Raw genomic sequence first — 26,189 nt, forward strand, 5'->3', positions numbered from 1 at the left:
GGCAAAACCATAGGTACAGCACATGTAGGGTTCGATTCCCATATACACAAAGGCCCCTTTACACTTCTCTGGTATCAGTATAACTTATACCCACTTCAAGACCCTTTGACACTGAATAGTGCAAAGACACCTTCATGTGAAAACCAGGCCATACAATCATAAGAAAATACAAAAAGAAAAGGAGGACTTGTGGCACCTTAGAGACTAACCAATTTATTTGAGCATGAGCTTTCGTGAGCTACAGCTCACTCATGCTCAAATAAATTGGTTAGTCTCTAAGGTGCCACAAGTACTCCTTTTCTTTTTGCGAATACAGACTAACACGGCTGTTACTCTGAAACCTAAGAAAATACAGTATCTTAAGTTCACATGCAGCCACAATTTTTAAAACAATTAGCCCTAGTCCTTGGGGCAGTTGCAGACTGTCATCTTCTCTCAGCTACCCTGTAGCATAGATTTGTCCCCCTATTTTTCTTTTCAATGTTGGGGTATTAACTGTAATATCTGGGAGGTTTATAATGTTGTTAAATATTCTTTCCCCCATGCTCCAAAATGAGGGTTAGTGTTCTTATTACTACATATAGGTGTTTTCCTATACACAGTGAGCCTTAAGAAACACAAAGCTATAAATTCAGGTTCCAAAGGAGGCAACACCAGTTCTTTTTCAAAATAATCTGGAGATAAGCCTGCGGTAGTTTGACAAAGGGCCCAATTCGGCAGACTACAAGTTAGATTCAAAGCCTGCTGAAGTTGATAGAAAAAAAAAATGCCATTGACTTTGATGAACTTTGGCGCTGATACAATTTGCCACCAAAACTCAAAATATCTGAGTGGGAGTTTTGCCTATGCCCATCTAGCTCATTGTAAGATTTGAATTGTGTGTGGAGGAAAAAAATGTGTTGCTTCACCCTGAGTTGGATGCAATAATCACATAATAAAGCAATTAAGTTTCATGTTTTAATATAAAATGATGATATTTAAACTTTTTCTCTCATGAGGTTAAAATATTATGGTCTCTTTCTGGCATAAAGAAGATTAGGATATTTTACTTGCATTTAATGTTTCTACCGAGGCATGTTGCACTTGAAAGTGAGGATAAACAACAAACGGAAGATTTCCCTCAAAACACTATCTTTGTGTTTTAATGTTCAAGTAGGGCACAAAGAGAGTTTGTTTCTCGGATGTACAGAGTCTAAATGTTCACATTCATTAGCAGTTTCTAATAATGGGGAGTACTCATACAATTCCATTAGAAAGGATCTTTAGTCTGTAGCAAGAATCTTTACTATTACACTATCACTACAATGAGCTGGTTTGCAGCTTTAAGCCATTGCCAGCATTAGGGGTCAGTGCAGAGTCACCTCACCCTGGTGGCATCTCTTACAGACGTAGTGAGGAAGCACTCTGCATAATGCCAACAGGAGTGCTGGAGGAGTGTCAATGTGAGCGGCCCCTTCTTTCCCCTCTGGAATCAAGGTATTTTGCCTAAGGACTGACGGACCAGGCTCTATTTTAGGGCTGTAGATCATTTTGTAAAATACTAAATGTGCTTAACCTTTAGAAGTTTGTCATGTACAAATCAAGTCCAAACATAATTTGTAGGAGTCGTCTTTGTTTCAAATGTGAGAAATACCATCCCCTATGATGCTAAAAGAAAAATAATCCAAGTTGTGTCATGCTGGTAACAGCTAGTGCGATGCTGATAAAGCTAAACACAAAGTGAATGCCACATGGTCTCGGTTCTTCCAATCTAAGTTTTTGTCCTTATTAATTAGTGTTATTTTAATATACAGTGACAAGAGCAGGATATCACAATATATAAGAATGGAGCACAAGTAAATAGAATAGAACAGATTCAAATAGAAGTTTATTTTATGCAATATCTTAGTGCACAATTTATCTCAAAATGGCTTACAAATATAATGGCTTAGCCTAGTCGTTCCCTAGCAGTTTAACTCATCAGGCTTTTAGAACTAGTACACTAGGCTCCCACTACCTCAGGGTATGTCTACATTTGGACTTGGGGGTGCAATTCCCAGATCAAGGGGAGACATGCTAGTTTTCATCAAGCGAGCATGCTAAACACAGAGGGTAGGTACAGCAGCATGTGGGAATCAGTGATGCCAGGCATGTACTTGGGACAGCCTGCAGCAGTAGCTACACTCTATTTTTAGTGCACTAACTCAGAGCTAGCTCAAACATGCCTCCTTGAGCTGGGACTCATACCCAGTTCAAAGTGTACACGTACCCTTAGGGCTTGTTCCTCTACCAATAAACGCAATGGGAGTTTTGCCATTGTCTTCAGTAGGAACAGGATCAGGCCCTTAATGTTCTCTCTGCTGCTGCTGGGGAGGGTGACATTTCCTGAGGCTTTTGTTCACTAGTCAGCACTGGGACTGTAATGTGACTTGACAGTTTGCATGGCCCCAGCATAGTGAGGCATAGTCGCGTACTGAGCAATATTAACACTTTATCTGAATGGATTAAATAACCCAGTTCAAATATATACAATAGATAATGCTGCCATATCATGGGGGTGGGGGGGAGTGGTCGGTAGTTGCCTATCCTTTTATTTAAAGCTACCTCCCCCCCGCCCCGACAATGTCCAGATCAATTACAGCTGCCCCTTCAAACACGCTCTGCATCACACTCCACATGTCCACTCCCTTCACAGATGCTGATGTTCGTGGAAGACTTCCACAAAGTTAGCAGGTAAGAGAAGCATGCCACAGAGTCAGAGCCTTCTCTTCCCAGCCCGAGGTCTGCTGCCCTGTGCTCCTCTCTACAGTAGAACCTCAGAGTTATGAACACCTCAGGAATGGAAGTTGTTCGTAACTCTGAACAAAACCTTATGGTTGTTCTTTCAAAAGCTTACAACTGAACATTAACTTAATACAGCTTTGAAACTTTACTAGGAAGAAGAAAAATGTTGCTTTTAACCATCTTAACTTAAATGAAACCAGTGCAGAAAGTTTCCTTACCTTGTCAAATATTTTTTAAAAAAAACTTTCCCCTTTTTTAAGTAATAGATGTTTAACACAGTACGATACTGGATTTGCGTTTTTTTGTCTCTGATGCTACCTGATTGTGTACGTCTGGTTCTGAATGAGGTGTGTGGTTGACTGGTCAGTTCGTAACTCTGAGGTTCTACTATATTGGCAGGAGCAGAGGGGAGCATTTTGACTACTCTATGGAATGAATTCCTCCATCGTTGTTAGAGAGAGAGAGAAAATCTGCTTGGCATGTTAGAAAAATATGCTGACTTGGAATGTGAGGTGAGATTTCCATCATTTATGTTAATGAGCTCGCTGGTGGGGAATTTGTAGAATGTTTCCTTTAATAAAAAGCTGCTGTAGTCAGTGTTTGATGGAACATGGTGTTTTTTTTTTCAAAAATATACAAGATTACCAATAATTTTCACACTCCAATATAGAGAGGAATAAATATAGCGAGATCCGTCCTAAACAGGAACCTAAAGGACTACGAAAAAAGAGGTGCCTAGAAGAATTGCACTTTAATTACAGTTTCATTTCAATTCTTCTTAAAAGTTTGGGGATGCTTTTAAACTGTTGAATAACCAATAGGATGTTTATTGGAATGGCTCTGTAGTGAACATTTACTGGTAATATTTTAATTGCTGCCGAGTTGCTCTACAGTTAAAAAAATAAAAGTTGAATTTACAGAAATTGTAGGGATCAATATCAGCTGAAGACTGAATTACAATGGCTTTTTTTTAATTTTATCCTTGATTAGCACCTGATTCTCCTCTCACGTCCATGTAATGCAGGAATAATTCCATTAAGATCAGATTGTCAAGTCTGTTCTGTGTGTAGCTGTGCTAGCATAAAGCACCCATAAAATGAGAAGATCCAACCCAGCCCCTCATGATTTCCCCATTGTGGGGGAAGCCACCAGGTGAGCAGGTATTGAGAGTGGTACATGCATACAGTTCCATCATTTCCCCCCACTGCTTCCCCCCCACCACAAAATTCACTCCCTGGGTGTGAAACATTCAGATTCCTTGGAGCTATAGTTTCAAATCCCAGAAAGGCTGACTCAGGTAGATAAACTGAGTTCCATACAGTTTCCCACGTGCAGGCACTCACAGCTCCACATGGAAAAGAGAAAAGCTCCCATAAGACTAGAATCTCCCTCCTTTCACAGATGGAGTGTTCTGTGTTCAGGTTGTACGTCTACCTACTGCTTTACACCCTCAGGTGGCTGCATTTCTGTGGTGCTGTGTATGTACCTTAATCACCCTCAGTGTTGCTAACAGTGGTGGTGAAGTGGCACATCACCTTGGGAGTAGTATTGTGTTAACAGTCACCAGGCTCAATGAGGGAATCATCAACACATGAGGGAATCATCTGTCACTGCTGAGGGGAGATGAGGGGAGATTGGGGGAGGGGTGAGCCGGAGAAAGGGAAAGGAAGGGTTAGGAGGAGATTTGCAAGGTTGAGGTGGGTTGTGGACCAGCTACTGCAGATGTATGTGAGGCTGCTGGGTCCAGCTGGGCAGTGGCAATATGGGACTGGAAAAAAGACCAGATGGTATCAGAGACTGGAGATTGAAGTATAACTCGGGTCAGAGGAGCCAGCTCTGCATCTGAATATTCACAGTTACTATCACACTTACTTTTTTGTTGGTTTAGTTGTTTCTGTACCATGCTCTTGTGAGTGCATCCATCTAGGTACTTACATGGCCCCCACACCAAAGTAGTATTTGAGTGCCTCAGTGCAAAATGCATAATACCCGACATGTCTCCTTCCCACCTAGCCTTACTCAGTCCTGCTCCCACCTCTCTGCACTGAGTGAGGCAGAAGAATAGTAAAGTGGCAACACTCCTCAGCAAGAACAGCAGCCCCTGGGGGAGGGAAGATGCACAGGGAAATGTCACTCACCACCTTTGGCACAGTGTGACAGGCTTCTCAGCACGGAGGGTGACTATAAGGTTTAACCCATCATTTGTAAACCAATTTGGGATCCTTCAAGACAAAACACACTAAGTTACTATATTATTATTGCATCCACTTTGTGTGAGATGTACCTTGAAACACAGCCAAAAATAGGGGGAGAGAACCCACTCTGTCTAAGCTACATGGGGAAAACAAACAAAAACTTATGTGATAGTAAATCTGTTCAAATAAAGCCATTAATTTAGCATGTAAACACAACACTTAAATATTGTGAGTAGAGAAAAACCCAACCAATAATAGCTAACACCTTCTCTCCTCTCTATCACTAGACATTTCAATGCAATTTGTGCAGTATTTTTTTAAAATATTTTTTGAGTGACACCCTGTCCTGGATAGCTGTAGCCATAAGAATTGCAAAACACACTGCTCTTAGCTCACAATTTGTTGGCAACTTGGTTTCTTTATATCATTAAATCATTTCATTACAAGTTTGATTTATTACTAATTTTCTGTTTGAGTTAGTTTTTGTAACAATGCACTTCTCTTTTGACAGAGGCACTATGACAATGGGAACGTGTTTAAACAACCGGGTTCAATGTCATCATTGACTTATGAAGTTGCTTGTTTGTTGTACTTAAAGGGTGACATGCTAACATTGCAGCCAAGTCATGCATTAAGTCTCAAGTCATCAGTAAACCCAGCAGCAGAGACCCCGTCATGAGACAGACCAGCTGATAAGTGAGCTTTCATCCCAATATTGGAAAATATCTTAAGAGCTAGACAATTGTCACAGGTGGCAAAATCAGTCCACATAACTAGCTATGCTTGGTGGCTTATTTGTTAAGGAAAGAGTTTTCAAAGCATTCAGAGATGACCTACTTTGTTCCCATTGAAGTAAATGAAAGTGTTTAACATCCACCCTGAAATGTGATAAGTAAGGGATTAGAAGTGAAACATGGTATATTTTACACAGCCAATAAAAAGTAGCAGCAGCCATTACTTCCAATTCTTTTTGGATTGCATTACTTTTACAAACAAAAAAACAGCCAAAGTTGAGCCCAATGTCACTTACACTTGGATAGTTTTATACTGAAATATCGCTGTAGTTTTATAATAGTGGCCACCACTTTCATCATGACTGCATCAAAACTTTTACTTCTAATCTCCTGTTTCCAATTGCTCATAACTTTCTGCAACTTTCACCTCTAAAAATGAAATTTTCCATGCTGGAATTTTGCATAAAGGTGAACTCTTCTTCCAAAGTCTTACCAAAAAGTTGTTCAGACATTTCTGAACATGAAAAGAATGATTTTTTTTTAACTACAATACCCACCTGCAGAAGTAAAGAAACAGATTGATAGAGCCAGAAGAGTTCCCAGAAGTTACCTACTACAGGACAGGCCTAACAAAGAAAATAACAGAACGCCACTAGCCGTCACCTTCAGCCCCCAACTAAAACCCCTCCAACGCATTATTAAGGATCTACAACCTATCCTAAAGGATGACCCAACACTCTCACAAATCTTGGGAGACAGGCCAGTCCTTGCCTACAGACAGCCCCGCAACCTGAAGCAAATACTCACCAACAACCACACAACAGAACCACTAACCCAGGAACTTATCCTTGCAACAAAGCCCGTTGCCAATTGTGCCCACATATCTATTCAGGGGACACCATCACAGGGCCTAATAACATCAGCCACACTATCAGAGGCTCGTATACCTGCACATCCACCAATGTGATATATGCCATCATGTGCCAGCAATGCCCCTCTGCCATGTACATTGGTCAAACTGGACAGTCTCTACGTAAAACAATAAATGGACACAAATCAGATGTCAAGAATTATAACATTCATAAACCAGTCGGAGAACACTTCAATCGCTCTGGTCACGCAATCACAGACATGAAGGTCGCTATCTTAAAACAAAAAAACTTCAAATCCAGACTCCAGCAAGAAACTGCTGAATTGGAATTCATTTGCAAATTGGATACTATTAATTTAGGCTTAAATAGAGACTGGGAGTGGCTAAGTCATTCTGCAAGGTAGCCTATTTCCTCTTGTTTTTTCCTACCCCCCCCCCCCAGATGTTCTGGTTTAACTTGGATTTAAACTTGGAGAGTGGTCAGTTTTGAAGGGGTTTTACCAGCAGGAGAGTGAGTTTGTGTGTGTATGGGGGTGGGGGGGATGTGAGAAAACCTGGATTTGTGCTGGAAATGGCCCACCTTAATTACGCACATTGTAGGGAGAATGGTCACTTTGGATGAGCTATTACCAGCAGGATAGTGAGTTTGTGTGTGTGGTTTTTGGGAGGGGGGTGAGGGGGTGAGAGAACCTGGATTTGTGCAGGAAATGGCCCAACTTTATTATCATGCACATTGTGTAAAGAGTTGTCACTTTGGATGGGCTATCACCAGCAGGAGAGTGAATCTGTGGGGGGGGGGGGTGGAGGGTGAGAAAACCTGGATTTGTGCTGGAAATGGCCCACCTGATGATCACTTTAGATAAGCTATTACCAACTGGACAGTGGGGTGGGAGGAGGTATTTTTTCATATTCTCTGTGTATATATAAAGTCTGCTACAGTTTCCACGGCATGCATCCGATGAAGTGAGCTGTAGCTCACAAAAGCTCATGCTCAAATAAATTGGTTAGTCTCTAAGGTGCCACAAGTACCCTTTTTTTTTTAAGCGTTAACTTAATTTGAAGTGTTTTTCAACCAAACTGGCTGAGGTCTGAAAACAAGTGTGGAAATATCCCTCAACATGAAGCAGCGCAAGACTGTGTTCTGGAGGAAATTTGGTTTTGATTTGACCAAATCACATGTTGAAAGTCAGGTTTTGAACATACATAGATGGTAACTTTGTCCATGATCCTTAGGTGCATACCTAAGAAAGGATGCACTATGCATGAGCTATGCATATTATTGGCCATATGCTAAGCCCAGTTATTGCACCTTTGTGCCAAATTATCAGCCTGGCCTAAGGCAAATCCCTTTTGGCGTCTGTGCCAGTCTCTATGCACCAGCCTGGATAGGCTGACTTGCTGTACAGTGAGCATCTGTGGCCTTACATATTCTACAGGGCGTGGAATGCTGAAGATAATTTCTGCTTGATAGGACCCGAACAGTTCATCTGCTCCTGCTGTGTACTCTCCTGCCGAAGTCAATCTGTTCATTGAGATTTCATAATTGCTCACTGTGGAAGTGAGCATGACGTCAAAATTATCATAGCTTCATGCAAATGTCTCTGATAACAAAAAATGAGGGAAGCTTATAGACAGCTCGCAATGTGGATCAGCAAGAGCATTTTGCTCTAAATTTAATTCTTATATTTCTAAAATTTTGTACAAAAACCCCAACAGATGCTCTGGGTGAAAAACTATTTATATGGACAGTTACAGATCCCAAATCAGACTGAGATTTCTCAAACCTTACAGAAGAATTGCTTTTGGTTATATATCCTTTGTAACACAGCAGCAAACAAACTGAATTTCATACAAGTTATCCAGTTATGGACAAAATTTTGCAGTTCTTACTCAAGACAGACCAAATTGGGAAGTGTATGTTCTTTGAAAAGACAGCTTCATTCATAGCTAAACTGTTGATAAATTACTCAAGTTTGAAGGCAAAAATAAGGATTCATGGTGGACATTTGTACTTGTTGGGGAGGGGGAACAAAAAACAACCCCCCCCAAATTTGGCCTCTTGTAGGCCATGTCTGTGGTGAAGCTTAAGTTGAATATCTATGGAGAGTGAACTACCTTCTCAGCCACTGAAGTTGATCTTTCTAGGTCAGGATTTAGGCTCTGTGATGAAGGGAAGCTTGCATTGCTGCTATTCATGATTAACCTGCTTTGCAGCTAGACCAAATTTTTGTTTCTAGAGATATCAGTCTAGTACCTTCAATGAGCATTAAACTCACTACTAAAGAGTCAAACATGGTATTTTGGGGCCTTTTGTATTCTTATTGAATAAAGTAAACAAGTCACTCAGAGCGTGAGTGGTACAGTAATCGCTCTTGAAGTGGTTCTTCAGAAACTCAAAGAGGATCAGTCAGTTTCAAAATATATTTTTCCAAATGATTTTCAAAGTGTTTTAAAATTGCGGGGGAAGGGGGGGGGAGGAATTGTAGATGTTCTATAAACTTGCAACCAGCAGCTCTTCCTCCAAAACCTGTTCCTGAGCAGATACCATACAACACACCACGCTTTTACTTTGTTCTCAAAAGCATGATTTTTAAAAGACGTGATTTCTCTGAAGGATACCTCAGCTTCAGGTCAGTAATGGTTTGCCACTACCTTGACACCATCCCCCGCAGATACAGCTTTTGGTGCCGTTAGATCTGCAAATGACATAAGAGGGCAATGGCCATTGGTGTTTTGCAGACAGATGAATTAATCTATTTCCTGAACCTCTGTAAACTTCTGCATTTGCAAGTGTTGAGTAAGATTCACAAACTGGGAACACTAATTAATACATGTATTTACATCTCATTGCTTACTGTCTTCCTGCTGAGCTGACCTCTTTCATATTCAGTAAGAGCCGGAATCCTATGTCCACACACAGATTTTCAATATAGCTACCAAGTTTTGGGCAACTCCATGTAACATGTTATGCAAATTATGCCATGAACTAATTTGCATATTTGATTTGCATATAAGCAAAGCTTCATCTTAAGAAAGTGTGTTGCTATAGTGCTTGTGAAAGGTATCAGACCAAAAGACCTGTGAATGATGCAGCACCAAGGCAAATTTCCCACGCACACTTGCCTCACCTCGACTTGGAGGGAAGGATTTCAGCTAAGAGTAACGGGGTCATTTACTTTCCATGCCCTGTGCAGTTCTTGGCCCTCTGCTGAGTCTGCTAATTAGTGCAAAGCTTGATGGTGAATTTGTGATGTGGGACCAGGAATGGAGATCCACCAGCTCATCTCATAAGAGCCACCAGACATCCTTTAGATGGAAACAACTTGTAATCCCTTCTGATCTGGGCTGCACTCAAATTGGTGAGCTACAAATGAGGCATCCAGTCCCCCACTAAGTGCTAAATTAAGAGGGAGATCTATAGATAGGTGTTACATTAAAAGAAAATAACAGAACGCCACTAGCCGTCACCTTCAGCCCCCAACTAAAACCCCTCCAACGCATTATTAAGGATCTACAACCTATTCTAAAGGATGACCCAACACTCTCACAAATCTTGGGAGACAGGCCAGTCCTTGCCTACAGACAGCCCCGCAACAACCACATACCACACAACAGAACCACTAACCCAGGAACTTATCCTTGCAACAAAGCCCGTTGCCAACTGTGCCCACATATCTATTCAGGGGACACCATCACAGGGCCTAATAACATCAGCCACACTATCAGAGGCTCGTTCACCTGCACATCCACCAATGTGATATATGCCATCATGTGCCAGCAATGCCCCTCTGCCATTTACATTGGTCAAACTGGACAGTCTCTACGTAAAACAATAAATGGACACAAATCAGATGTCAAGAATTATAACATTCATAACCCAGTCGGAGAACACTTCAATCGCTCTGGTCACGCAATCACAGACATGAAGGTCGCTATCTTAAAACAAAAAAACTTCAAATCCAGACTCCAGCAAGAAACTGCTGAATTGGAATTCATTTGCAAATTGGATACTATTAATTTAGGCTTAAATAGAGACTGGGAGTGGCTAAGTCATTATGCAAGGTAGCCTATTTCCCCTTGTTTTTTCCTACCCCCCCCCCAGATGTTCTGGTTTAACTTGGATTTAAACTTGGAGAGTGGTCAGTTTGGATGAGCTATTACCAGCAGGAGAGTGAGTTTGTGTGTGTATGGGGGTGGGGGGGTGAGAGAACCTGGATTTGTGCAGGAAATGGCCCAACTTGATTATCATGCACATTGTGTAGAGAGTTATACTTTGGATGGGCTATCACCAGCAGGAGAGTGAATTTGTGTGGGGGGGTGGAGGGTGAGAAAACCTGGATTTGTGCAGGAAATGGCCCAACTTGATTATCATGCACATTGTGTAGAGAGTTATACTTTGGATGGGCTATCACCAGCAGGAGAGTGAATTTGTGTGGGGGGGTGGAGGGTGAGAAAACCTGGATTTGTGCTGGAAATGGCCCAACTTGATGATCACTTTAGATAAGCTATTACCAGCAGGACAGTGGGGTGGGAGGAGGTATTGTTTCATATTCTCTGTGTGTATATAAAGTCTGCTGCAGTTTCCACGGTATGCATCCAATGAAGTGAGCTGTAGCTCACGAAAGCTCATGCTCAAATAAATTGGTTAGTCTCTAAGGTGCCACAAGTACTCCTTTTCTTGTTACAAAGTTGGGAACTTAAGGTTATCCATCAAGTCTTAATTTCACCAGCAGTCTAGGAAGGTGGGACAAGGCATGAGTGTCCTATGAAATGCATGGTGCTTGCCTCGGTTTCTGTTGATGCCAATAGGTGAGTCACAGCTTCAAGCATGCTGGCACGTTAGAGAAAAAAGTTGGCTTCCCAACTTCCAATCCCAGTCAAGAGGGTCAACAACACTGGCAATATATTTAAATTAAAGAAATAAACCTATAAATCTCTTACTTGAAGGCTTCCCCAAAAGCATAGGCTGGCATGTAAAACTTAACATTGTTCTAGCTCTTTTATTCTATTTTCTGTCTTCAAGGTGGTATGTTTGGGGGGGGAGGGGAGGTTGTTTTGTTTTTTGTCTCCACTCCATTTTATTATTCCCCCCCCTCCTTTCTGTGTGTTTTCTCTTTCCGTTTTATACCCCTGAGCCAACACTTTGGAGGATGCCATGCTGTTCCTCTTCCCACTTTCTGTAAAAGAGTTTGGGGTACTTTGGTGCCCCCTGCAGTATGATGCCATAGGTTGCCATCTATGTCCCTTTGCCCTTAAACCAAGCCCTATTCCAACCTTAGGCTTCAATACTGTAAGCAGTTATTCATATATAAGTACTGACATTAGCATCAACAGAGCTAGTCATGTGAGTAAAATTGTGTGTGTGTTTTTACAGGATCTGATCTTTATATATAACATAAGACTTCACAATTATGGCTTCAAAAATGAAGTGATTTAAAATCAGTAGTTACAGAAACTCATAATGACCTGCATGGGGGCTTTATTTTTTTATTTTTTTTGGACAATGGCATCAAATATTACAAGAGCACAGGTGAGTCTTGCTATGAAATTCCACTCAAGGAATTACCTGGGAATATCGAATCAGTTTTGAAAACCAATCTGATAGCACGGTCAGACAGGTAACGAAATCTCTTGGTCTGATTATTCACTTCCAGCACTTCATCAGTAAATGCTTTTCTTTTGCAGCTTCAGATTGCAGTGTTATGCTACCCCATCCAAAATGGATAGTGGTAACATGCCCAGCTAGAGAGACAAACATTTGATCTTACTGATTAGTACTAAATATATGCTCCACATTAGTGCTACCCCAAGGGGTAGGGAATTGAAGCATCCAAAGGCAACAACATAGATGCCACTGCAAGCCTCCTTAAGATCCATTTCCTGAGCAGTACAATAGATTGAAAACCCTGAAAGCCTTAATATGCTTTTAAAGTTTCTTGTTCAGTAAGGCTCAACAGAGATACTGCATCTGTTGTTAGTAAAATCCTGTTCCTCCCCCATACTTTTTACAGGGCTGACACTAAGAAATCAAAGGAGCTAGGAACTGGGTCTCCTGGGATCCCAGCCCTTTGCTCTGATTGCTACAGAGAGGAACTTTTAAAAAGGCCAAATTTCAACCACAGTTCAGGAAACTGAAGTTGATGCTATTTCTGTTCTGTTTTTTTTAAATCCATTTAGCTGATTTCATGGGGCAGCGCTGATCCTTGCACTGCCTTTCGGAGAGTGTGAAGGAACCTGGGCCCTACTAAAACTTTTGACACCTGAACAGCTAACCTTTAAAATAGCATTAAAAGGTCAGCTCCTTAGAGCTGGGTTTGGAAAGATTTTACTTTAAACACAACTATAACCACCTCTTATAGCCTATGGGAGGTGTCTGAGCTTCCCCTACTACACCTACCGCTCCCAGCGCAATGTCCTGGGCCAACGCCTGCTTTCCTTACTTACCCGTAGTAACAAAGAAGTCGGTGGACCTACTTGTGTGTCACTGAAGCACCTAGTCTTGAACCCCACACAGCACCAGTGCAGAAGCCACTCAGCCGAGGGGCCATCTGCCCGGGGATACAGATGGAATCTCAGCTAGGAGGACGCTGCTACTGGGGAAGTAGCTGCAACTTTTCCAGTGCCTCCGAGCTTCTAGCTGCTGCCCTCTGGGGCAGAACGTGCGGCGGCAAAGGAGGAGCTGAAGAGAGCAAAGAGCCAAACCAACCAACCCCACAAGGGACCCCAGAAACACTCCCCGCCAGCTTTCCAGGAAATGAAAGAGAGGGACGCCTGTACATGCCTGCACCGCCAGGCTCGACCTGGACTGTACCTTGCCTTCGCCCCAGGCACACGCACCGCGCCCTCCCCCTTGGCGCGCACAGCCCCGTTCCTCCCCGGTGCAACCCGCTCAGAACCCGGGAATGCCACTAAGGATGAACATGGGCCACACAACCTGCAGCTGAGCTGCGCCTCCTCCTCCGTGCACACTGCCCCTGCACAATCCGGAATAGCGTCACCGATTTCGGTGGCTTCGTCCGGATTTACACCGCTGCAAGTGAGCGCACCACCAGGCTACACCTGACTTCCGCCGACCTGCGCACACAGCCTCCCCCTGCCCACCCAACCCCTTGCTCTACCCCCCAGCGCTCTGGGCTCACGGGCCGCAGCCGAGCCACCCCCTCTCCTTTGCAAGCAGCCTCCAGCCGAGCCGCCGCCGCAGGCTCCCCCCCAGGCGGGGGCGCACGTGCCACGAGGCGCAAGGGGCCGGGGCGGAGGGGCGCATCTGGACGCGGCCAGCGGGGCACCGCAGGGAGCGAGCCTGACTGCGGAGCCGCTCCCTGGCCCGGAGCCCGCCCGCCCGCACCTGCCGCTCCCCGGGCGCTGGCCCGGGCCTCGCCGCCCGCTGCCTTCAGCTCACAGCGACCCAAAGTCCTGCCCCTGCGCCGGCCGCTCGGGCTCCTCCCGCCCCTACCTGTCCCGGGGGCCGGCGGCGGGTCCGCGCTCCCCTTCCAGACTTGGGCGAGTCCCGGCTGCGGCTCCGCACCTGCCTCTCGCACCTAATAACAAAAGCCCGGGCGTCAGGTGGCAAGAGACGGACTGGCCGCCCATTGGCGGGCCGGGCGAGCGCCCGCCGCGGGTTGGCCAGGGGGCGGGGCCGGGGCGCGCTGACGCCGGGGCCGGCGGGGCGGCGCGGGGAGCGGCGCGCGGCGCCTTTGTGTTCCCCGGCCGCGGCGGGGCGATTGGCCACATCCGTCCTTGCGAGCGGCGGGGCTGGCGGGGAGCGCCGCGCTATGTCTCGGGCTGCTCGGGTGCCTGCTCAGGGGCCGCTTCCCACGCGCCGCGGGGCTTCCCCCCCGGCTCTGGCGTAGAGGGCGAGGGGAGCCGCCCGGGGCAGGGCTGGCCCGAGCGCAGGGGGGCGCCGAGCGGCGAGCGGGAGGGAGCCGGGTTCGCAAACCACCCGGGACGCTGGATTTGCCGCTGGCGCGGTAGAAGGGGGGCGCGGCAGCCGCGAGCGGCGCCTGGGCTTGCAGCCGAGCCTCCGTGTCTTTTTGCGGGGTAGCGCGCGGCGCGATGCTGCGGCTGGAGCTCTTCCTCGGCGTGGCGTGGCTGGCCCGGCTGGCGTGCGGGCAGAACGAGACGGAGCCCATCGTGCTGGAGGGCAAGTGCCTGGTGGTGTGCGACTCCAACCCCACCTCGGACCCCACGGGCACGGCGCTGGGCATCTCGGTGCGCTCGGGCAGCGCCAAGGTGGCGTTCTCCGCCATCCGCAGCACCAACCACGAGCCCTCGGAGATGAGCAACCGGACCATGCTCATTTACTTCGACCAGGTAGCGCGGGGAGCGCCCGGGCGGAGGCTGCCCGGGGGTCGGAGAGGCGGGCAGCGGGGAGAGGCGGTGGCCGGAGCGGGGTGGAGGGGGGGGGTCTGTGGGGCAGTCGTTGGCTGGGTTGCGGGAGGGGATAGATGGCGGAGTGGTGGCTTGAGGAGAAAGGCACGGTCCTGCCCTGGCCGCGTCCCGCAGCCCTGCGCCAGAGCCCGGCGGCCGAGTTAACCGGCGGGCGGGCGGGCGGGCGAGTGGCCGCATCCAGCTGTTCCCCACGAGGGGAGCCGCTCCGCGGAAAAGCCCGTTAACACCCCGGCGCGGAAACTTTCCAGCGCAGCACAGAGGGGGGGGGCAGGCAGCAGCGGCGGGGGCTGCGACCCAGCGAGGCGCGGGCAGGGAGCTTGCGAGCCCTGTCCCGGGGGAGCCAGTGCACAGCTGCGGGGGGTGGGCAGGACAGCTCCGGATGCTGAGCCGGGGAAGCCCAGCCCGGTGCCCTAGCACACGCCCCTGCGGGTCCCTCCGCTCCCCCCCTGTGATGCTGATGTCCCCGTTTCCATTGCAGGTGCTAGTGAATATCGGAAGCAACTTCGACTCGGAAAGAAGCACTTTTATATCGCCCAGGAAAGGGATTTACAGTTTTAATTTTCACGTGGTGAAGGTGTACAACAGGCAAACCATCCAGGTCAGACTCCGCTCCTTTCTGCCTTTGCTCGCTGGGCGGTTCGGTTTGGGTTAGGAGCACTGGTCCCCGGCTCCAGAAAGGGCCCCAAACTTCTTTCGGCGTGGTTGAGCTAGAGCTGGTGAATTTATCTTGTGGGACTTGGCAGCGTCAGGTGTGGAGCGTTTCATGTCAGTAACCCAAGAAAATTCAGAGGGAAGGGGGAAATCAAGGGGCTAGACAGCGTTTCTTTAATCAGGGGTGGCTATTTAGGAGCTCTCCTGTTGTGTGGTAATATATTGATGCTTTATATCATGAGGTTGGGAGGAGGCGTTTTAAACAGAAAGTGTGAACTTTCCCTAGCAATATTTTCAAATAGGAGAGTATTGTGAAATCTGCTCTAACCCGTCTCGGGCCTTGCCGTGACCCCCTCTGGCGCATTGTTTGTCCTAGGATGGCTGAGCATATACCGGAGACAAATGAAACACCCAAAATGAGCGTTTACTAGTCCAAGCAATTCCTGCGTTTCCTATTCCTGCTGGCCGTGTAACGCAAGGCCTACCCGCGAACGACTAATCTCCAAGAAAACCTAAACATTGTGCGAGTAAATGCAATTTATCTTTGACCCAAATTATTAAACTCTTAAAAAAAAAGACGTGGAAAAATGATATAATTATTAGGTTAAAATCAGTCTCTCTCTCTCCGGTTTGACAAGGTGTATGGAACAGGGATTTTTTAACATTTGGTAATTGTACAAGGTTTAACCGATGATGTAGAAGGCTGGGGACTAAAGCATCTAATCTTGATACAGCAGATCTGTTGCTGAATGTGTGTGTATTGTATATGGTTTATACATTTATACTGTTATACAATACCTGCTGAATATAATCTAAATGGCAAATTACAGTTTATATATGTACAGAGCAAATTATTGTGTGTGTATATGTATTCACACCATGTAATTTTTTATGCAGGAGCAGATTCGGCATGTAGTACATTATTCATGTGAGGTGTACCGTGCTTATTGACTCTGTGGTGGTACATTGTTTTTGCTGCCTAACAAAGGAAAACTACCTTCTGAATATACTCCAGAGGCATTGGCTGTAGCTGCAGCGGCACTTCTCTTCCTCCCCTTTTGAGGTTTCACATAAAGCCATCTTTCACTAAGTAGGGACAGACCTCTTCATACCCTTCAAGCAAAAGCATCCTATTGAAATTGTTCAAATCAGAATCAATGTCCTATTTCATATGGATGGTGTGTTTTGATGTAGGCTGTCAATCCAAAGCAGCAGTAAAAGATCCCCTTTCTTTAGAGTGTGTACCCTAGCTGATATTAGATTTATATTTCTTTTCAAAAAATATCCAGAGTTTCATGTGACAAAAATAATAGAGCGACTGTTTTGCCTGCTAGGTGAGCCTGGGAGCAGTTATAAAGCCCTGGCTGTTATCCCTGTCTGATGTTAATTTACAGAGGGCTTTGTTTTATCTTGCTCTTTAGGTGAGTTTGATGCTAAATGGGTGGCCAGTGATTTCCGCCTTTGCAGGGGACCAAGATGTGACCCGAGAAGCTGCCAGCAATGGAGTCCTGATTCAAATGGAGAAAGGAGACAGAGTTTATCTAAAACTGGAGAGAGGAAACTTGATGGGAGGCTGGAAGTATTCAACATTCTCTGGATTTCTAGTGTTCCCTCTTTAAATAACTTATCATCTGAACAGAGAGAAAGCAGCAAGTCAGAGAATTTCTTACAAATTCCCAAATTGTAGCTGGGTATGAAAAGCCTTGGACAGCAAACTTTTTACATTCAAATATTAAAGAAGCTAAATCCTGCTTAGGTTTGTGTACATCTGCTTTGAAGAATTATTTTTGTTGTTGCAGCCAACAGATAGGAGACACTGTAATTGATCATATCTCCATTTATATTCCCCACCTTCCACCCCAAATTAGTTAAAATTTGTGTATCACTGGTGTAATTTGCCATAATTTCCCCAGTGGTTCCCATATCACACTATTTTACCTTCAGTATTTACACTGTTCTTCATATTTGGTAGTTTTGTTTTTAAAACGTGTTATTCTTGACTCTTTATCTGAGTTTAACATTTAAAAAAGTATTTTTGAGTACATAGTTGCCATGATGAAAGATAAATTGCAAATCTCGCTGTATACTGGCTGACAAAAGTTTAAAAAAAAAGAGAGAAATTTATACATGAAGAACTATTCACAGTGGAGGCTGACCAGAGTATTTCAATATTTCTATGTAATTCTGAGTGATTGTGGAATTTAAGGCTGCTAAATGTTTTGATGCTTGTCTAGCTCTTGTAAAATGTGGCCCAACTAAACTCCAGGAATTATATTGAACTTTTACTTTTATTCTGTAATATATGTGTGAATATCGAAAATTAATTTTTGCTTTAATTCAATAAAGTTTAAATGGGCTTTTATTATTCTTAAACAGAAAATAAGTTCTCTCAATGGAATTATTAGCCCCTTCTCAGACTTAGAAAAAGTTTAAGAAGCTGCAGGCTCAAACACTTGTAATGGTGATGATCTGGACAATAAGTGAAGCAAAATGTAATTTTAAAGCTTGTTAAAATTTCCCCTTTTTTCCCGCCTCTAGCGCTGTATCCTCGATGTGTTATGCGCTATTTTAAATTGTATTAAAAGAGTTAATTTCAGCAGATCATCATCAACCAAACGCAATTTAAACTCTGTGGTTCAGATCGCCCGAGTGATTAAGTACCCCAAAGATGAAAAATGAAAACCAAACTCAGCTATCGCTGAGAAGTCGCCCACAGAATCTTAGATCTGTATTGTTTATACCATTGTCTGTATTATATTCTATAAATCAAATCTCATTTTATACAGCCGTCTAAAAATCTAACAATGTATACTTCGATGCTAGTATTATTTATTTGCTAGTATTATTTTGTTTACAGTCTTTGAAAGATGTAAATGTTATAATTTTGCAGTCCTCAAAGAGAATACTACTTTTATTAAAAAGGTACGTAAAGGATTTTGATTGTATCTAAACCTAATGTGAAATAAACCAGTGTAATAAACAAATGGACCTTTTTTTGACTGGAGGACTATCCACGTCAGTTTGATTCTGTGATGAGAGGGTGCAGATCTTGGATATAATAATATTAACTCAGGCTACGCACTGAATATAAAAAGATCTTTCTCCAGGACAATCTAATATGGGGTTGGCTGCTACACAGTTAAAATCTTAGGCTTTTGTTGTTGTTGTTCAGCCCTGGGTTCCAGGAAGGAATTTAATTAGCTCCTGGGGGGAAAATTAATACTAGCATAATAAGCAACAATTTATTCATAGTTTCTGTCTTGGTAATAGTTTCATAGAGCGGGTGGGGACTCTGTAAAACCTTCCTAAAGTCCAGGCCACTCGCTTATTTTGAGTTTGATAGTTTTTATGGAGGTCTTTAGTACAACTGACAAATGTACCTTCTCCTAGTAAGGAGAGCACGTTCGTTTATACTCGAGATCCTGCCAAGTAAAACTGAAGGGGTGGATAGATAGATTAGACAGACGGTCAATTTGCTTTCGGAATTTGAGTGAGATATCTGTAGGGCTTTTATTTTCAAATAAAACAAATCATCAACTACCTGACAGCACCAGGGTTTATTTTCTCTGGGGGTGCAAAGAACTAAAAGGGTCTTTCTCCCGCCGGACGCCTGGGTTCTAGTGCCGATGTTTATTAATTGTACACAGGCTATCGCTTCTGTCCAGGTACTGTATGGCAGAAAGGAAGGCCCAAGACACAAGGGTTTAGAACGATCGACTGGACGCTAGAAATTGCACGGGTAAGACTTGGCTGGAGTAGGTGCAGAAATCGGTTCAGTTGTCCGGGATGTTGCAACGTTCTGCTGAGATTATCCACTTTACAGACTCCTTCTGAGCCAGCGAGTGACCATCGAGGACACCCCGGCCCTTCCTCTCCGCTCCCTCCCCCTCCTCACCACGTGTTATAGAAATGATGAACATCCCTAGCCTGAGAGAGACAAAGAAACTGGCTGGTTTTCATCCTGTGGTATAGGGGAAAGCTGCCACAAGCACTTCATTATAAACCCATCCAGATTCCTGGCATCAGCAGCCCCTGGCAAGGAGCCACAGAAGGGAACAATTGAAATTTATGAGGAAGGGTTCATGATGGAAGGCAGTGGGGTTGTTTTCACTTTGAGTTATAATTTGCACCAAACCGTTCTGTCTCTCTGTGGTGGGGGGCTCCACACGCCTGTCTTTATGAAACACACTTTATTGCTTTCCCCAGAAGCTTTTAACTGTTTCCCTGCCCACTTGCTCTCCCCTTTCCATTCCACGCCTTAGGCTGGTGGTTAGTACCCTTTTTTTTGATACAGGAGGACCCTAGAAGCGTCCCCTCCCCCTTTACATCCATGCGTCTTGCTTGTGATTTTCCTACGCCTCCGATCACCCCCTCAGCCTTTCTTTTACTTCACTTGGGCTACAGATAAATCATGGACTCGAGTCTCCAGGTTTTACGTCAACACCTGACTCCATGGCCAACAGTAGCGGCTCCTTCACCCCTTGTGAGAGGAGAGGGGGTTCCTCATTGGAGTCTTCCAGCAGCGACCTCTCCACTTTAGGCTAGATGATCAACAGGGAAGACAAGGCAAAAATCGCAGACATTCCGGATTAAATTACAGGCCTGATCCTGCAGCCGACACTCAGACGCCGTATGGGTTTTGGTTGTGTAAAGACTAAAGGAGCCGGTCCTGTAGCTCATATGTGCTTCTCCCATAAAACTCCACACAGGCAAAGGCTGAAGCTGCTGTTTTACTCGAAGAACATAAATCGCCGTCTTCCCATGACAGTTTTCCCTGGTCGTGAGAGTCGCGTTCATATTGCACAGTGGGAAATGGTATTTCCCCCGAATGCAGCAAATCACCGAGCTTCTGCCATTAAAAACTCCCTGGTTGCTGCCCGGAAAAGTCTTGCTCAGTCAGTTTCCGTGCCATGAGCCCCACAGCTCCCCTGCACAGTGAGCCCCCTCCTGGAGATTGCACGGACATTCATTAGGCGGGCTCGGAATGATGATACTTTTATTAGTCCCCGTTAAGCAACACACGAGCTCAGCACGTCTTATGTATCCAGGGGTGCTATGCTACAAGGAATGCTTACTGGGCCCGTGCCGCGGAAGGAATCCCTTGCAGCGGCTGATGAGAATGGACTCAGTGGAAGGGAAGGTAGCACAAAGAGAGGAGGGGAGGAGGCAGGACTCTGGGCTAGTCTGGATTCTGGAAACCTTTCTAAGCCAACGAGTGGCCGTTGTGCAACGAGCCGAGCAAACACACACGCACCGTAGTGGGACTCCGCAACCCACCTGAGCCCCGAGCTGCGGCCACAGAGCAGCAGCTCTCAGAGCTGATTGGCAGCCCCACGTTATAAGGTGGCATGCTGATGTTTATGGGCACTGGGACCACAAACTCCTAATATTGACTCTCTAGTTCCCTGGCATGATCATGGGAAAACGTTCCTGGCTGCTGGATCAGGCATCTGTAACATAGTCTGGGCTTTTTTCTTTCCTTCCTTTCGAATGGATCGTTGTAGGTATTTTAGCTTGGCAATAATGGAAGGCGAGTAGCAGACCCTATTTTCAAAAGGTTGATGTGAGATTTTCCCAGAACGCCCTTTTGTAGGGCTTGTGAGTTGGCTGGAATATCAGAGTTTCTGGAAAAGACTAAAATATAAAAATCTGAGCTCATTCCAGCATATTGGCTCGCTCCATTTTGCATCATATTTTAGTCTCATTACATTTCTGGGGCTGGAATTTATGGTATTTGATTGCGACGACGTGTACTGGTGTGATATGGATGTAACTTATTAAAGAGCGGGGTGGGTATAGGCATATTATTTTCTCTGATTAGCTTTTAATGGATGTAGTGGAGACGAGAACAAGGAGCTTAGAAGCACTCTTTGAAACTTACTCAATGGATCAGCTCAAGGGACATGGAACTGAGAAGAAAAACGGCGACACTGCATCCTCAGAAAAGTGCATCTGCCCAAAGCATGGAGTAAGATCAAGGCTGAGGTGCTATGTGAAGGCCAGCATGGGATCCATATCTTTACTATTTTGATTTTGTAAAACGTTGGATCTTTTTACCAATTTCTCATGCTAGGTTTCTTAAATCCGATATTCTGAATCTAAGAGATTGCATTTCAGAGTAATACAATGATAATACTTTCCAAAAGCTTTACCTTAGAACCTAGACTGTAAAAGAAAAATCCTTTCAATGATCACATTGAGTTCAACAGGAGTTGGATCCAGCCCTAAAAAAACTCTAGCCTGGGCCGCTGAAGTCACTGGGGATTCTGACATCCATTTCAACGGAGACAGGCTCCCGGCCTAAACCCAACTGTTCTTCTTCACAGACATTAGGCTGTGGAATATTCCTCCAAGGCTAGGGATGGGCAGCACCGTAGCCTAAGACCTACAGATCACAGTTCTGCCTGGACATATTTTTAGTTCCTGTGGGTAAAAGTAACCCCCGAAGAAGAGTAGAGCTGAAAGAGAACAGAGATTTGTTTGTCCCTAATGTTGATTGTTTACCTTGTGCATTTGACTACACTTTTTGTATAGACAGCTCAGACTTTGCCCTACACAGTCTGGCAACTTTTCCCTGCTGTGTGTGGCGGGCCTCGCCTCTCACACTGTAGCAAGGGAGAGCAAAGCATTTTAAATAAATGTGACTGTGAAATCAACTGTAGTACCTGAAACTACTTGAAATTCTCTCTCTCTCTTTTAATTGACTAGCTGTCAAGTGGAAAATGGCCCTTTAAAACACTAGACCATATACTATGGGAACACTCCTGCCTTGGCAGGAGGATTGACTTATTATGTGTTTTGCGTTTCATCACAAAGTCAATGGGAGTTAGGCCCATAAATATCTTTGTGAATCCCACCTACTGGTTAGTAGGGCTAGAAACCAGATTCTAGGTCAGAGTCGTCAGGACATACTAGCTACTCTCCAAACTACTATCACCATACATACACCCTCACACGTACTTATAATTCTCCATCTGCTCATGCCATAGCAATTGCATTTTGAATGATAAAGAAAAGGCAGATCGGTCCAGATCCATAACGGTATTTAGGCTCCTAGCTTCCATTGACATCAATCGACGTTAGGAGCCTGAATGCCTCTGCGGATCTGGGCCATGGTATCTCCTGCTAAATCCTGCTCATTTTACTGACACCAGTTGTCCCATTAAGCCATAATGCTGTCGTGTCGATCAGCCAGCTTGCGATGAAGCGTGTACTGTCTGGCCGCTATATATCTTAAAGTGCTGCGAGTCCTCTGAGAGCCATTAGATGATAAATGATACTAGCATGCAAAATCCCACTAATCATATGCATTACCATCATGTCCCTCATTCATTATACGGTATCGCTTTAGCTGTATGCCACCAAAGAATCAAGTAAGTGGCAAATTAATTTGTCTGGTTTGAGAAACATCTTTTTTTAAAATTTATTTCTGAAGATGAGATTTGAGGTTAGTCAGTATGGACCAGTTCATTAAGAGGCGGAGAGGCTGGCAAGACCTGGGGGGGGGGGGGGGGGGGGCTGGAAAGAAGTATTTCGGTTCCCACTGTTCAGCGCTTAGCGAGTATATGGGGAGGGGCGACAGGGAAAATATAAAATGAGTACAAATCTTGATTGGCTCGATTAGCTCAATCTATTTTCTGTAACATTATGTCGTAGTTCAGTACTTCGCCTCTAAATAATACACAACCATCCAGAGTGAGAGAACCCCAGCTCTGCGCTGGACAGGGCTGGCTCTAAAGCTGAGTGAAGGAACGACACGGTGAGCATGGCGCCTAAGGCTGGTCTCCTTGCTGTGCTCCTAGGACGTGCTGGGTTCCTGTGATCACTGGCTCATTGGCTCGCCCTGCCCAAGCAGGAGTATTTATTCAGAACATTCAAAGTTCATGTCACAGCTAAGGGAAGGAGACACAGAGCGGTTAGGTGACGTGGCTAAAGTCTCACATCCGAGCCAGGGCAGAGCTAAATAAATTCCCTGCGCTGTGCTCGCATCTAACCAATAGGCAAAGCTCTCTTCCCAGGAGAACTGTCTGCGTATGTTGGACAGAAGCTCTTGTTTAAACACAATTATATTTAAGGAGCAGGAGGAAACGCTGTGTAAGCAATATTAAGGTCAGGGCACTGACAGACACCAATGTCTTTGGAAAGGAAATCTCGCCCTCACTTCTTGTGTCAAGCCGCGCACATGCCACGACCCCTGCACATTTTGGGCACAACTAGGTAAGGGTGTGTGCCAGCCTTCACCACGATTTTCCTTTCTATTAGCTTGTGGTTATAGCATTAAAGTGGCAGTAGTCAGCATGTGGTGTGTGGGTCTGTGATCACAGTCATGTCAGAAAAGCCCTTGTGCGGGTTGAGGAACTTTTTCTCCACAACAATTAAATTAAATTAAATTATAAGGAGTTTGTATCTCTCAGATTTATGGCCCAGGCATTAAAAAGTTGGGAGAATCAGGCATGAATACTTTACTTTTTCGTGAGCATCGCATACTAGTATTGTGGGTTTCCCATTGCTGTTTCAATGAGGAAACACTTAATGTTTGCATCAGAATTTCCTTTTTTGGGGGGTGGGGACGGAGTTCTTCGGTCCTTTATTGAACGATATTGAAGTACTAAAAGTTTTAAACACAACCCAATGGGAAGAGAAAAATTTCCAGAGTCAGTACAGGGGCTCTCCCAATGTTGGGTATAACTGTCGAATTATTTAACACTGGAATAATATTTTGGATTTGAGCTAACGGATTGGGGTGGGGGAGTGGGGTTTCAGCAGAAGTATGAAGATGCTCTGAGAACCAGTCTCAGTCCGGGTCAGCAGCAAAGGAATAATAACAATAATAAATCCCTACAGCTAAGCTTTTATTTATAAGTTATACACCAGAATTATTTTAATAGAAGCAAGTGGTCCTATATCCAGAGCCAGAAGAAACTTTTTTATGAGCGCTCATTTGATTGTTCGCTATACTGAATTCCGCGCCCCGTGCAATGATCGGGGGTGTGTCGTGAATGTGAGGAGCTCACAGTGCACCTGGTTTGTGAGCCTGTCGTTCTGCGATCAGCACGAGAATCACAACTCCAGGGCGACCCCCGCACCGCACCGCAGAGCGAGGGCCCGATCCTGCTCCAGCCCTAAGGAACAGCTCCTCTGAGCTCATTTGCTCTCTTTATGAAGGGGTTACGAACCCACTCTGAACTGAACTGTGATTTAACACTAAATGCCCTGTTAAATCAATAGAGCAGTTTCCTGGGAATTTAGCTTACTTAGAAACGTGACTCCCTGTGTGTTTGTTGCAGGTAACGTAAGCAATGGAATGTCTTCAATGCAATCTGCATCTGGGCTGGACATACGGAAGGAAAGGTGCCTTCACTTTGCAGTACACAAAGTACCCCCCGCACAGACAGCCCCCGCCCCAGACACCTCCTTCTCCTTGCTACTTAAACTCCCACGAATGAAACATTCTGTTAAAGTCGGCGGGAAATCCCCTTGTAAGAATTCAACCAATCTTTACTCCCACCCAGGAAATATTCACGTGGACTCTATGTGCAAACATTATGGTATAAATACCAAGCACAAGTCTTTAAGTGTTGCATTCGTCTGCAGATCACACAGAGTTAAGGGAAGCCTTTTTATTTTTTATTTATTAGTCTCGGTGCATCTTTTTTTCCTATCAGCTATAGAGTCCTAAAATATTTCTCCCTTGTGCTTTGCGTCCCACAAACCGCTGACCACCCCCTTTCACTCTTTGGCAGACATCAATCATTTTCCTGCAGAGGGCTCGGCGAGTTGCACTGAAATGAATTTATTTAAACATCCCTTCAGATCTTTTGATTTCACGTGATCCCAGTTAATAAAGCAGGCAAAGGAGAATCCTTCCGCACTGGATTTTGCTAAGAGCGTTACCTTACAAACTCTGATCCCTGTTTACATTCACCTCAAGATAAATCGTCATCTTCAGCTGGTCTGATGTGTAAACGTTCTGTGCACTTTACCCACTCATTTTCTAGAACGTGTAGGTAGCTTCCCTGACGGAAACCGAAGGGTCCCTTTACGGGAGACAGCGTGGAACGCAAGAATAGCCTGGGAGGAGCTAACACAGAAGCCCGAGTCAGCGTTTGAACGAGGAGCTCAACTTTCCTGAACCTTTCTCCCTTCTGAATTACTCAGTTCCATCTCGCCGCAGCCTTGCCATTTGGGCTAATTACTACTCTTCGTTGGCAAAAAGACCAGGAGGACTTGTGGCACCTTAGAGACTAACAAACTTATTTGAGCACAAGCTTTCCTGAGCTACAGCTCACTTCCTCGGATGCATGCAGTGGAAAAGGCAGTGGGGAGATTTTATATACACAGAGAACATGAAACAATGGGTGTTACCTGACACACTGTAACCAGAGTGATCAGGTAAGGTGAAAAAAGAAAAGGAGGACTTGTGGCACCTTACAGACTAACATAAACTTTCCTGAGCTACAGCTGAATGCATCCGATGAAGTGGGCTGTAGCTCACGAAGGCTTATGGTCAAATAAATTTGTTCCTCTCTAAGGTGCCACAAGTCCTCCTTTTCTTTTTGCGGATACAGACTAAGAGGGCTGCTACTC

The 26,189-nt window shown here is 45.0% G+C and overlaps 1 protein-coding gene and 1 long non-coding RNA gene across 4 annotated transcripts in view; one reads left to right on the forward strand and one right to left on the reverse strand.

Annotated features, from left to right (window-relative positions):
- The window catches only part of LOC140896234 (uncharacterized), an 88,785-nt gene extending 74,618 nt beyond the window's left edge, over positions 1-14,167 (reverse strand). The window contains exon 1 of one of the 3 annotated variants that reach the window (XR_012154472.1): positions 14,017-14,164. This is a non-coding gene — a long non-coding RNA (uncharacterized lncRNA). Of the gene's footprint in view, positions 1-14,016 lie in introns of all 3 variants that reach the window. The other 2 variants (XR_012154473.1, XR_012154471.1) reach the window with 2 other exon arrangements.
- An 89-nt stretch (positions 14,168-14,256) lies between these two features.
- CBLN1 (cerebellin 1 precursor) lies at positions 14,257-18,586 on the forward strand. The gene is made up of 3 exons (XM_073307702.1): positions 14,257-14,873; positions 15,430-15,549; positions 17,024-18,586. Exons 1-3 carry the CDS (start codon positions 14,616-14,618, stop codon positions 17,219-17,221), a joined length of 576 nt encoding a protein of 191 aa, XP_073163803.1. The 5' UTR covers positions 14,257-14,615; the 3' UTR covers positions 17,222-18,586.
- The last annotated feature ends 7,603 nt before the right edge of the window (positions 18,587-26,189 follow it).

Source organism: Lepidochelys kempii, chromosome 12, assembly GCF_965140265.1.
Source record: "Lepidochelys kempii isolate rLepKem1 chromosome 12, rLepKem1.hap2, whole genome shotgun sequence".
Lineage (NCBI taxonomy): Eukaryota > Metazoa > Chordata > Testudines > Cheloniidae > Lepidochelys > Lepidochelys kempii.

Excerpts from the sequence above, each read along its gene's own strand:
- CBLN1 (XM_073307702.1), top strand. The coding sequence starts at position 14,616 with ATGCTGCGGCTGGAGCTCTTCCTCGGCGTGGCGTGGCTGGCCCGGCTG. Across the intron at positions 14,874-15,429 it reads TGCTCATTTACTTCGACCAG|GTGCTAGTGAATATCGGAAG; the intron begins GTAGCGCGGGGA and ends TTTCCATTGCAG. Across the intron at positions 15,550-17,023 it reads ACAACAGGCAAACCATCCAG|GTGAGTTTGATGCTAAATGG; the intron begins GTCAGACTCCGC and ends CTTGCTCTTTAG.